This window comes from Dendrobates tinctorius, unplaced genomic scaffold (assembly GCF_039654945.1).
Source record: "Dendrobates tinctorius isolate UK_male_01 unplaced genomic scaffold, ASM3965494v1 ptg000241l, whole genome shotgun sequence".
Taxonomy (NCBI): domain Eukaryota; kingdom Metazoa; phylum Chordata; class Amphibia; order Anura; family Dendrobatidae; genus Dendrobates; species Dendrobates tinctorius.
Genome location: NW_027361908.1, coordinates 26,167,916 through 26,180,305, shown reverse-complemented (window position 1 = coordinate 26,180,305; position 12,390 = coordinate 26,167,916). Strand labels below are relative to the sequence as shown.

At 42.5% G+C, this 12,390-nt stretch overlaps 1 protein-coding gene across 3 annotated transcripts in view; it reads left to right on the top strand.

Annotated features, from left to right (window-relative positions):
* Positions 1 to 11,606, top strand: part of CEP290 (centrosomal protein 290) — a 378,885-nt gene extending 367,279 nt beyond the window's left edge. For all 3 annotated transcript variants that reach the window (XM_073557000.1, XM_073556998.1, XM_073556999.1), the window contains 4 exons: positions 3,488 to 3,561; positions 4,952 to 5,031; positions 8,968 to 9,074; positions 10,922 to 11,606. In XM_073557000.1, coding sequence (XP_073413101.1) covers positions 3,488 to 3,561; positions 4,952 to 5,031; positions 8,968 to 9,074; positions 10,922 to 11,098 — 438 coding nt within the window. In that variant the 3' untranslated portion in view covers positions 11,099 to 11,606. The remainder of the gene's footprint in view (positions 1 to 3,487; positions 3,562 to 4,951; positions 5,032 to 8,967; positions 9,075 to 10,921) is intronic.
* The last annotated feature ends 784 nt before the right edge of the window (positions 11,607 to 12,390 follow it).

Sequence of the window (12,390 nt, the reverse complement as noted above, 5' to 3'; positions counted from 1 at the left end):
CTTACTATTTTTTTTATTTTGATCCCTGTGATAGGGTCTATCACAGTGATCAAAATGAACCAATAGGAAAAAAATCTCATTGTTGCCGGGGGGCAGATCTCGGCAGGCACACTGCACATGTGCCCGCCATTTTCTCCCAGAAAATGCCGGCAGCCTGGGGGACTTCAGGGGGGCCTGCAGAGACAACTGAGGTATCGGGGAGGTGATCGGGGGACCCTATTTCTCTCTCCTCTGATGTGTAATCACATCAAAGGAGAGCGAAATTAAATGGAAAATCTGACTTTTTGCGGTCGCCGCTATACCGTTAATAACAGCAATCGTAACACCGGGTCGGTAAGAACCGACCCGAATCATGTTCTCTGGGGTCTCTGCTATCCTGGCAGCCAAGATCCCGGAGAAATGCCGACGCTGGGGGGGCGCTATAACCTTAAACCTCAATGCCGTTAAAAAGTGGCGCTGTGGTTTAAGTACCCTTAACTGCGACTGTTAAAAGGCGTATCGGCGGTCGTTAAGGGATTACATGTAACTCATCATTCTCCCCTGCTCGCGCCGATCACCAGCAGAGCAGGGGAGAATTATGAAAGCAGTGTTCAGCACCCGGCGCCGGAGAACAGCGCTTACTATAATGCTTCTTCCCTGGCGCCCCTCCGTGTGGTACTGATGCGGCACGCACATGCCACACGTGTGCCGCAAGTATTACACACACGGACACTGACATCACCGGTACCGGACGGTACCAGGACGTGTGAAAGAGACCTTATAGCGGGTTTTTATGTTTGGCTGCTGTCACACACTAAAAGATGCTTTTTATTGCAAAAAATAGTTTTTGCATCACTACATTTTGAGAGGTATGATTTTTCCATAACTTGGCCCACAGAGTCATGTAAGGTCTTGTTTTTTGCGTAACGAGTTGTCGTTTTTATTGGTACCACTTTCCGGCACATGACATTTTTTGATCACTTTGTATTCCAATTTTTGGGGAGACAGAATGAGCAATAACCAGCAATTCATGAATTTTTTTTATTTTTATTTTTTTTTTGGGGGGGGGGGGGGGGGAGGGGCACGTTTATACCATTCCGCGTGTGGTAAAATTGATAAAGAAGTTCTATTCTTCGGGTCAGTACAATGACAGCGATACCTCATTTTTTTTTATGTTTTGGCTCTTTTATATAATAAAAACTATTATAGAAAAAATAATTATTTTTGCATCACTTTATTCTGAGAGCTATGACTTTATTTTTTCGCTGATGATGCTGTATGGCGGCTCGTTTTTAGAGGTACAAGATGACGTTTCAGCGGTACCATGGTTATTTATATCCGTCTTTTTGATCGGGCTTTATTCCACTTTTTGTTTTTTGCCTTGTTTTTTTTTTATGGTGTTCACTAAAGGGGTTAACTAGTGGAACAGTTTTATAGGTCAGGTCGTTATGGACGCGGCGATACCAAATGTGTGCTTTTATTGTTTAGATTTTTTTCATTCAAATAATTATGTAGTGATCGAATATTTATTTTTATTTTATTATTAATTTTAAAATATTTTTACAGTTATTTTTAAAAAACTTTTTACTTCTAATTTTTACACTTTGTCCCACTATGGGACGCTCATTTTTTTGTAGTCTGATCGCTTCTATCGCATTAAATCACAAAGGAAGGCCCCAAGTCACATACCTGAACGGTAGGCAACGGGGTTAATGTACCACTACGAAACTGTTATCACTGTTCTGGTAACCAAAATGAGAAAGAATGGTCCCAAAAGAAGTGGTACTTTCAAGTTAAAAATATTTCTTTATTGCAAATACAATTAAAAACAAGTGCAAGGAAGGTGCTAGACCAAGTAGGAGCCATAGTATATCCTACAACAAAACCACACAGACATAATATAACCCCTAAATAATGCCAAACATAAGGTGCAACATTAGAATGAGTTACACAGTAAAACAAACCAATGAATGGCAGCAACCTAAGGCCTGTTTCACACTTCCGTTTTTGTGTCCGCCAAACGGATCCGTTTCCGTTTTTTTGACGGAAACTGATGCAAACGGATCCGTTTTTTTAAAAACGGATCCGTTTTTTTGACGGATCCGCGGTAACCGTAATGGAAGTCTATGGGACAAAAAAACGGATCCTGCAAAAAATGGCGGATCCGTTTTTTTACGGAAAACAACGGATTTTGACGGATTTGAAAAAACGGAAGTGTGAAACAGGCCTAACAGTGAATGCTAGTCAAATGACACAATTAATCCTGCTTTAGTAAAAAACTGCCCAATGAAGCGTCTTAAACCAAATTGGCAGTAGATTCAGTGTCCTCCTATAACCTAACACAAGAAAGTCACTTGCCCCAAAAAAAAAAAAAAATGTACTAAGCACCCGAAAATGCAAATAATGGTGATTGGTTTTACATACCGATACTAGTGCTGGTAGGAATCTCCGGGCGTCCCTCTGCCCCGATGCGCGTTTCGCTCTGCTTCTTCGGGAGGAGTCTGAAGCAGCATCTGCATGCTATAGAAGCTCTCAGCGCTGCAATCCGTGCACACTGACCTGAGAGACTTCCTGACATGCACTGCGCATGACAGGAAGTTTCTCAGCTCTAGGTTACCATGGCAGCGATCGGACTGTGTGCCACCCCGCGGGGTCTCCTATCCAAAAGCAGATGGGCTGTCAGCCCTCTGCCTGCTCCCGGAATGCTGCGATCATGTTCGATCGCAGTATTCCGGGAGTTAGTGCCGTCTGTGACTGTGATTGTCACAGTGCTTATGTAAAGTAAAATGTGGGAAATGTTATTTATTAACTATTTTGTGTGATCTAACTCCGATTTAAAGGTATAAAAATTAAGCTTGAAAATAGCAAATTTTTCACCAAATTTCCGATTTTTTTTCACAAATAAACGCAAGTCATATTGAATACATTTTACCACTCTCATGAAGTACAATATGTCACGAGAAAAGAATCACCGGGATACGTTGAGGCGTTCCTGAGTTATTACCTCAAAGTGACAAGGGTCAAAATTGTAAATTTTGGCCTGGTTATTAAGGTGATAACAGGCTCGGAGGTGAAGGGGTTAAGGAGAATCTCAAGATTTTTGCCACTTAATCTGAGAGCAGCATAATATAGATTCTGATTCCAGCAGTGTAGTTTTGATCAAATCTCTTGGCAAATTATATATTAGAGGACTAGTAAACCTGGTGCCAAGTAATCAGGTATATTCATATGCTCACCCCCACCACTGACTGGCAATCATTTGTGTACATTGTCAGCTTTTTGCTCACGTACAATCAGTGGTGTGGGCGGGGTTATTCAGCTGCTTGCTGTCATTGTGATACATCACTGGAATCGGGGTCTCTGGCCATACAATATGCTGCTCATATGGGGTTTTAAAAAAAAAAAAAAAAAGCCTGGTGACAGATTTCCTTTAAACAGTTGTTTTACTCTAAAGCAACTTGGCTTTGGTATACTGCTTAGTAATCATTTAACATTTTTCTTCACCAAGATTGACGTCCTTAAGCATTTCCCTGATGATGCCAAGACGGACCAAGGGCTTTCCAGAGAATTTCAGATACTTCGGTAATTATAGACAAAACATAGTAGTTTATTGTTGTTTTTTTTTTACCTTGTTCAAAGCATTTGCTATAGGCAATTCTAATTGCTACCACTTAACAGTTTTACTTCTGTCTGTCCCTTGAAGTCTTCATATTCGTTTAGGTACTATTAAATGGATGCAAGTTCTACAGCACAACATTTTGTATTCCATGTTATTGTAACCCATTAAGATAGCTTTAACCCCCCGGGCCATTTTCGGTTTTTGATCCCCTTCTTCCCAGAGCCATCTTATTTTTTTCCGTCAATATGGCCATGTGAGGGCTTGTTTTTTGCAGGACAAGTTATACTTTTGAACATCATGATTGATTTTAACATATCGTGTCCTCAAAAACGTGAAAAAAATTCCAAGTGCAGTGAAATTGCAAAAAAAAAAAAAAAATGAAATGCCACAGTTGTTTTTTGTTTTCCTTCTTTATCATGTTCACTAAATGCTAAAACTGACCTGCCATTATGATTCTCCAGGTCATTACGAGTTCATAGACCCCAAACATGTCTACGTTCGTTTCTATTTAAGTGGTGAAAAAAAATCCAAACTTTGGTTAAAAAAAGGTGCCATATTTCGCGATTTGGGGCTTTATTTCAATGTACTAGCGACCAAAAAAAAACGTAATTCTGGCATTTTTAATTTTTTCTTGTTTTGACGTCTACCCATCGGGTTAGTTTTTTTTATATTGATAGATCGGGCGATTCTGAACACGGCGAAACCAAATATGTGTATATGATTTTTGTTTGTTTGCTTTTATTTTGAATAGGTTGAAGGTGGGGTGATCTGAATTTTTTTTTTAATATTTTTAAAAACTTTTTTTTTTTACTTTTTGCATGCTTCAATAGTCTTCATGGGAGACTAGAAGTTGCAGTTGTCTGATCACCTCTGCTACACATAGGCAATGATCAGATCGATCGCCTGTGTATTGCAGAAATGCTGACTTACTATGAGCGCCAACCACCAGGCAGTGCTCATAGCAATCTGGCTTTGACAACTATAGAGGTTTGCTCCAGACCTCTGTATGTCATGCCAACCCATCGGTGACCAGAGATCCCGTGATTGGGTCACCAATGGGATTTCCGGCGCACTTGCCAGAAGCGCAAGGTAAATGCCGCTGTCAGAGATTGACAGAGGCATTTAACGGGTTAACAGCTGTAGGTGGATCGAGATTTCTCCCACGGCTTTTGCAGGCACAAAAATAATAGAAACACATCACCTCTTCTGTATTTATCACCCACTCCTGGTTTTAGCCTACACATACTGAGGTAAAATACTGACAGTGTGAATGTGGCCCTACGCTCATAATTGATTTCCTTTGACTAGGGTCTGGCTTTATTTGATATAATATCAATATGCTGTATGTTTCAGGCTGACCAATAATCGCTTAGAAAATGAAAAGGCGGAGTTGCTTCACCAGCTACAAGTATACAAACAATCTGCTACATTTGGTATGTATTATTAGTTTTCTGTCCCTTTTGAAATAAGCATTATGTCCATATGTATAACCATATCTAATTGCGACAAAATAATGCGCCATTAATTCCACAGCGCTTTACAGACATTATCATCGCTGTCCCCGCTGGGGTTCACAATCTAGATTCCCTATCAGTATGTCTTTGGAATATGGAATGAAACCCACGCAAACACGGGGAGAACATACAAACTCCTTGCAGATGATGTCCTTGGTGGGATTTGAACCCAGGACTCGAGGCTGCAGTGCTAACCACTGAATAAGCTCTATAAGTCTTAGGCCGGTTTCACATTTGCATTTCAGGGCGCAGCGACGGCCTGCGCACGGCTGCCGCTAAGCCCCGCCCCCTGCCGCACCTCCTCCGGTAGCTCCGCCTCCGGGCGCATAACGCTGCATGCGTCCCCTATCTTTATCACTGAGGACGCAGGCCGTGCGCAGTATGCGTTTTGGCGGCGCCTGCGTCCTTTTGACGGTGCGCCGACCAGCGCCAAACGCAACCTGTTGCAATTTGGTTGCGCTCGGCGCACTGTCAAAAGGACGCATGCGCCGCCAAACGCATACTGCGCGCGGCCTGCGTCCCCAGTAATAAAGATAGGGGACGCAGGACGCATGCAGCGTCATGCGCCGGTAGGCGGAGCTACCGGAGGAGGCGCGCCGGGGGTGGGGCTTAGCGGCGGCCGTGTGCAGGCAGTCGCTGCGCCGACACGCAAATGTGAAACCGGCCTTACCTGGGCAAATTGCGGCCCTCTGGCCACATCTGACCCTTTGGCTATTTCAGTTCGGCCTTTGGACTGACTGAAGATTATGGTCCACGGGCTGCACTATGCCTTCGCTCTCCGCCTGTTGCTACCACTATCCGCATCTTCGGGTGTAGACAGCTCTAAATATACTGGTGTGGATTTGGCACTGCAGATTCATCTTCTGCCGATCAGCCTGTGCGATAGCAGTTGCAATTATGTCATTTCATCATGTCAGCCTTGAACTGCGGAGAGTCAGTGCAGCGGATCATGCTGTATATAAGAAGCTATGCGAGTTACACTAAACATGGGAGGCTATGTGAGGGCTCAGTGTATATAGGGGGCTGTGTGTGTGTGCTCGTACAGTATATAGGGAGATGTCGGCTTACTTAATTCTGCTCAATATTAATATAAAATAATTACAATTAAGATATTAATATTGTACAAAGTTAAATTTCAACGTATTGCTTCTGCCCTCCACAGCAGTCATGGTCTTTCGTGTGTCCTATTGGGAAAATGTATTTCTTACAGGAAGGATGGGCAATTAAAGTTGTGCCAAGTTCTGGCTGTGGCATTTTAACCATTTAGATGCCACTATCAATCTCTAATTGCTTCATTCTGACTTGCATTCAGTGGTCCCTTCAGGGCTTCTGTCCGAATCCTCTACCAAAGGGGATCATTGACTAAAATGGTTCCAGCTGAGTTTGTCATGAATCATTTTCGGGTATATACCCCTACAGGAGACCAACACCTAGATGTGGTAGACTGCATCTGGGTGTCTGCCTATAGTAGGTGCATACTCCCGCACGCAATGCAAGACAGAGCACACGTTGACTCAGTCGGCACTACTATATCCCATGGCCTTGTATGGGCATATGTTATGAATGGGTCACAGAGGAGGATGGCAGGAACAGGCTAAGCCAACAGAAAACCAGAGAGGTTGGTAACTAAGCGGATTGCAGACCCCTGATCCTATCAACAACTAGCAGTGGCCGTGGAGCGTTCCTACGATGCCCTAGACGCTTCGTCACAGCCGGAGAACTAACTAAGCTTGAAGTCAGAAAGGTGAAATCTAAACTGCCCCGGAGCAGATCCCCCAAAGGAATAGACAGCCCCCAAACATATATTGTCGATGAGACACAAACACAGGCAGAAAACAGACTGAGCAAACGTTGGGGCCCAAGCTGTCTAGACAGGACAGAGAAGACACTGTCTGCAATCATGCACAAAACGCCTAAAAAAATCCAACACTTCTGATATACAAAAAACCTGAGGTCACACGACCTCACCCCCGCTAGATCAGCACTCTGGTATAAACTGGAAGCAAAGCAAAAGATACTAACTTAACAGGGGACTGAACAAACTGACACAAGCTGTAACATATAGAGCAGGGCCCAGCGCTGCCCCCAGCAGGGAATACGCTGAACCCTAGCAACAAAGCAGAAAGCAAAAGAAAGGCACAACCAAATTAGATGCAAAGGATTAGCAAAAGAATCACTTAACTGAACCATGCAGATCAGGCAGGGGACAAAAGAACTCCAAATGCACAAGGAGGAAAATCACCAGCAACCTTCAAGAGCAGCCAGCTCAATTATATGTTGCCAGCCAGTAATCCCAAGTTCCCAATTATCGTCGTCAGGTGAGGAACTTCCATAAACCTGGCCAGCTCCACTACTCTCAGTAACCACTAGAGGGAGCAGAGGGAGCTTCGGCTCAGAAATCCGAGCAAGGGAAGTCACAACAGACATATATCCAAATCCTTTTTTAAAACATTTTTTGTAGGGTGGGGGAGGGGCTTTCGGGTAGAAGCCCCGACGGGACCCCTAAATGTGGGACAGAATGCAATGCGATATAGGCCTTAAAATAACTGTAGGGGGAGGCGGGTCTGTTGAAGATCCCCAGCGCTGTCATCTTGGTCCTCCTGTAAAGTTCAGCCATAGGAGACGAGATTTTTTTATATAGACTGCAATACTGTGGTATTGATTATGTAGTATAAGCGATCAGACAAACGCAGGTTCAAGTCCTTTAAGAGGACTAAAAAATGATTTAAAAAAAATACCCTACATTTTATTAGAAAAAATGAAAAATTCTAAATTTCTCCCTTTTCCCCCTGTACAAATACAGGAAAAAATAAACATTTGACATTTCTGCGTTCACAAGTCTGATATAATATCATAACTCCAGAATTGTGTGAGGTTTTTTGGTTACCTACCTAACACTCATTAATAAGCAATCAAGGCTTCATTTGTAAATGTAATTGAAAGAAATAAAAATAAATGTCAGGTTGATACTCAAAAAATAAGCCCTAATTCAGCCCCATCAACTGAAAACTTTTTTTTTTTTTTTTTTTTTCTTTTTTGCAATATTCTGTTGTTTTTTTTCCCCCATCACTAAAAAAAAAATGTCTGCTTAAAATCACCATAATCAGACTGATGTGGACAATCATATACTTCCAGGTCATTTTTACTGCAGAATGAACGCTGTAAAAACAAGCAAAGAAATAATGACAGAATTCCATTTTATTCACCAATTCATAACACTTGCAATTTTTTCCCGTGTTTCTGTACATTATATGGTAAAATTAATAGTATTCAAAAATATGCCTTGTACTGCAAAAAACCCTCATACATCTGTCAACTGATGAAAAAAAGTGCAAAAATCCCTCGTCCACAAAGGTACTGTCACACTTAGCGATGTACCAGCGATCCCGACCAGCGATATGACGCGGTCAGGATCGCTGGTGCATCGCTAAGTGGTCGCTAGTGAGCTGCCACACAGGCAGATCTCACCAGCAACATCGCTGGGGACCGGGGTCGCTACTTACCTGTCACACCAGGCGATCCTGCGTCCTCCCGTCCGGCTCCACGCGTCGCTCGTCCTCACAGCAGGAAGCGCCACAGGAAGCTGACGACGAGAAACAGTCCTGAACGTTCTCGCGCGATCAGCGATAACCAGCGAGGGAGCCGGTCGTAGGTAAGTATCAGACACAGATATCGCTAGCAATATCGCTATAACGTCACTAGTTATAGCGATATTGCTAGCGATATCTCTTAGTGTGACATGCCCTTAAAGGATGGGTACACTTTCCAAACCTAACAAATATTCTTGGGCCAAAAAGGAAGAAATCCTTTTTCTCTGGACTAAAATTACAATCATACTTTTATATTGTCTTTTAGGCTCTCAGGTTCTGGAAAAAGACAGCAAATACAACAAGTTGATGGAAGAAGTAGTTGACCTTCAAACACATATTAAAACCTCTGATCTTGAGAAACTACATTTGAAGGTAATTTCCTGGTAAATCGCCCTTTGCATGTATGTTGTAGTAAATACTTGTATTCCCCATATTCTCAAAATTCTAAAGCTTCTTGTCTTTGACGTCTGGACAATTCCCCTGTTCTTCCTCCAGAAATGTATTTGACAATGAAGTGTGTCGCTAAAAAGACTTGTTGCTTTTACACATTGGTGTCACAATCCATGATTTATGGGCCACTACCAGGTATCCCGAACCCAACCATTTTTAATGTCCTGGTGGAGGGAAGGAGGTTGTCACTCAGGACTTTACGGTACATGGCTCCATCCATTCTCCCATTGCTGCAGTGAAGTTGTCCTGTGCCCGTAGCAGAGAAACACCCCCAAAGCATGTTTCCACCTTCATGCTTGACAGTGGGGACGGTGTTCTTTGGGTCATAGGCAGCATTTCTCTTCCTCCAAACACGGCTAGTTGAGTTAATGCCAAAGACCTCAATTTTTGCCTCATCTGACCACTGCACCTTCTCCCAATCACTCACATAATCAGCCAGATGTTCATTGGTAAACTTCAGACAGGCCTGCACATGTGCCTTCTTGAGCAGGGGGACCTTCTGGGCATGGCAGGATTTTAAACCTTTACAGCGCAATGTGTTACCAATTGTTTCCTTGGTGACTGTGGTCCCATCTGTCTTGAGATCATTAACAAGTTCACCCCATGTAGTTTTAGGCTGATCTGTCATCTTCCTCATGATCAAGGATACAAAATGACGTGAGATTTTGCATGGTGCCACAGATCGATGTCGATTGACAGTCATTTGTTATTTCTTCCATTTTCTTACTATTGCAACAAAAGATGTCTCCTCACCCAGCGTTTTACTTATGGTTTTGTAGCCCATTCCAGCTTTGTGCAGGTCTATGATCTTGTGCCCGACATCCTTAATAAAGCTCTTTGGTCTTGCCCATGTGGTAGAGGTTAGTCTGACTGAGTGCTGTGGACAAGAGTCTTTTATAAAGGTGACTAGGTATGACAGCTGTCTTTAATGCCGGGAACAAGTTGATTATGATCGTCTAACTCTTAATGGTTGGTAGGGGATCAAATACTTATCTCACGGCAAAATGCAAAAAAAAAAAAAAAAAAGAGAATTTATACAATGTGATTCTCTGGATTTTATTTTTGATATTGTCTCTCCATGTTATTAACCTACCCTTAAAATTATACTGTTCATGTATTTGTCAGTGGGAAAACTTACAAAATCAGCAAGGGATCAAATAATTATTTCCCCCACTGTAAGAGGCTATAGAGTAACCACCATAAAGACACAATCACTGCTGCCAAGGGGGAAAAAGGCACTTAGGAGGCGCAGCAGGAAGAAAACCGTTTTTGTAGCTGTCAATGTCGAAACAGGCATTTTATTAAACAGTGTGTTCCAAAGCCAAACTGGCATAATTTTCAAGTTCAAAAATGCAACCACTGGCGTGCCGCTTCATGAATTACGAGCATCTGACTTCACCACACATCCTCAAGACCGGCCAGAAAAATCACTTTTAACCATTTGTAATCATTCTAAAACCATGAGACGCAGGTGTTACAAGTTGTGCTATATTCTGATTATTTGCTGCTGATAAGCCAACAAAGCTCTATTTTTGTACATTTTACATTACGATTTCTCTCTGGTAGATGTTTCTTCTATATTTAGGCCCTTTCATCTCCTGAAGTCCATCTTGAACAGCTCCCTGCTTTAGGTTACTGTAGAGGTTGTATTTCTTCTATTTGGAGTGGTAGCTTCTTAGTAATCCATATTTTTTTACTCTTCACTGCGTAGACTCTAGATTGACTGTACATTACTTAAGTTCTTCACATTTACTTTTTCTCATTTACAGGAAGAAATCAAAAGGCTGAAGCAGGAACTAGAAAACTTTGATCCCTTGTTTTTTGAAGAGATTGAGGATCTGAAATACAACTATAATGAAGAAGTTAAAAAGAATATACTACTTGAAGAAAAGCTGAAAGCCCTATCTCAGCAATTTGGTGTCCATATAGATCTTCCCACCCACTGAATGAGTTCCGACACGATTTATTATGGTGGCATCACTTGTAGTGAAATCCATCCTTAAATTCCATAAACTACAAAGTTTAGCCACCATGAATAACTAGTAACTTAATGGGGGGGTGGGGGGGGAATGCCTCTGCGGATTATAGCATGCTGTAGACTTCCCTCACATATTCCAAAGAATTACTATGCTGTTTTTTTTTCCATTCTGTAACTTCATTGCTTACCAAAATCAATCATGAAATTATGCATGTGAATTTTGAGACAAGTTTTTAGGCACAATTCACATTGTTACATTGTGTGCACACAACGGGCTTTTTCTTTGTCTAATGTTAGTTATACATTAACAGCACATCTCATTCAGCTGTTGCCATATCGGGGAACCCTGTGCCAGAGAAAGCAGGATGGCTGCCCCTCTGCAGCTTGGATGTTGACAGGATGGTCCTAGAAAACACTTGATATCATCCTGATAGGGTTTATTAGGCCGGTTTCACATTTGCGTTAAAGGCCACAGCGTCGGCCTGCGCACGGCCGCCGCTAAGCCCTGCCCCCTGCTGCGCCTTCGCCGGTAGCTCCGCCTTCAGGCGCATGACGCTGCATGCGTCCCCTATCTTTATTACTGAGGACGCAGGCCGTGCGCAGTATGCGTTTTGGCAGTGCCTGCATCCTTTTGACGGTGCGCCGACCAGCGCCAAACGCAACCTGTTGCAATTTGGTTGCGCTCGACGCACTGTCAAAAGGACGCAGGCCTGCGTCCTCAGTGATAAAGATAGGGGACGCATGCGTCATGCGCCCGAAGGCGGAGGCGCGGCAGGGGGCGGGGCTTTGTGGCGGCCGTACGCAGGCCGACGCTGTGACCTTTAACGCAAATGTGAAACCGGCCTTACACTGCACCAAAACTACATCACTTTATACTTGTTACAAAAATTCTGCTGAACCAGTAACTGGGTCCATTTACTTTCAACAAATGTGAGCGCTCACGGTAGAGTAAAATACTTTCTAGTGAAAGCACTATACTATAGAGAGAATAATTGCACTTATTTTTTATTGAAGGAAATACGTTATACAATGTAGAATTACAAGGACAGTTTTATACTTAATGATTTAGTTTATTAAATCTGTAAATACAGAATGTAAACTGTTTTCTTTTCCGATATAGAGCTGTATGTTTTGTAGAAATTGTAAATTGTTAATTTTAAATAAATCAAATTTGAGCAGTTGAGGCATTCTTTATCCAATCTTAGTCCAGCAACAGGACATTGTAGCTCCTCTTGTTTGTAAATTCTTATATTATTAAAT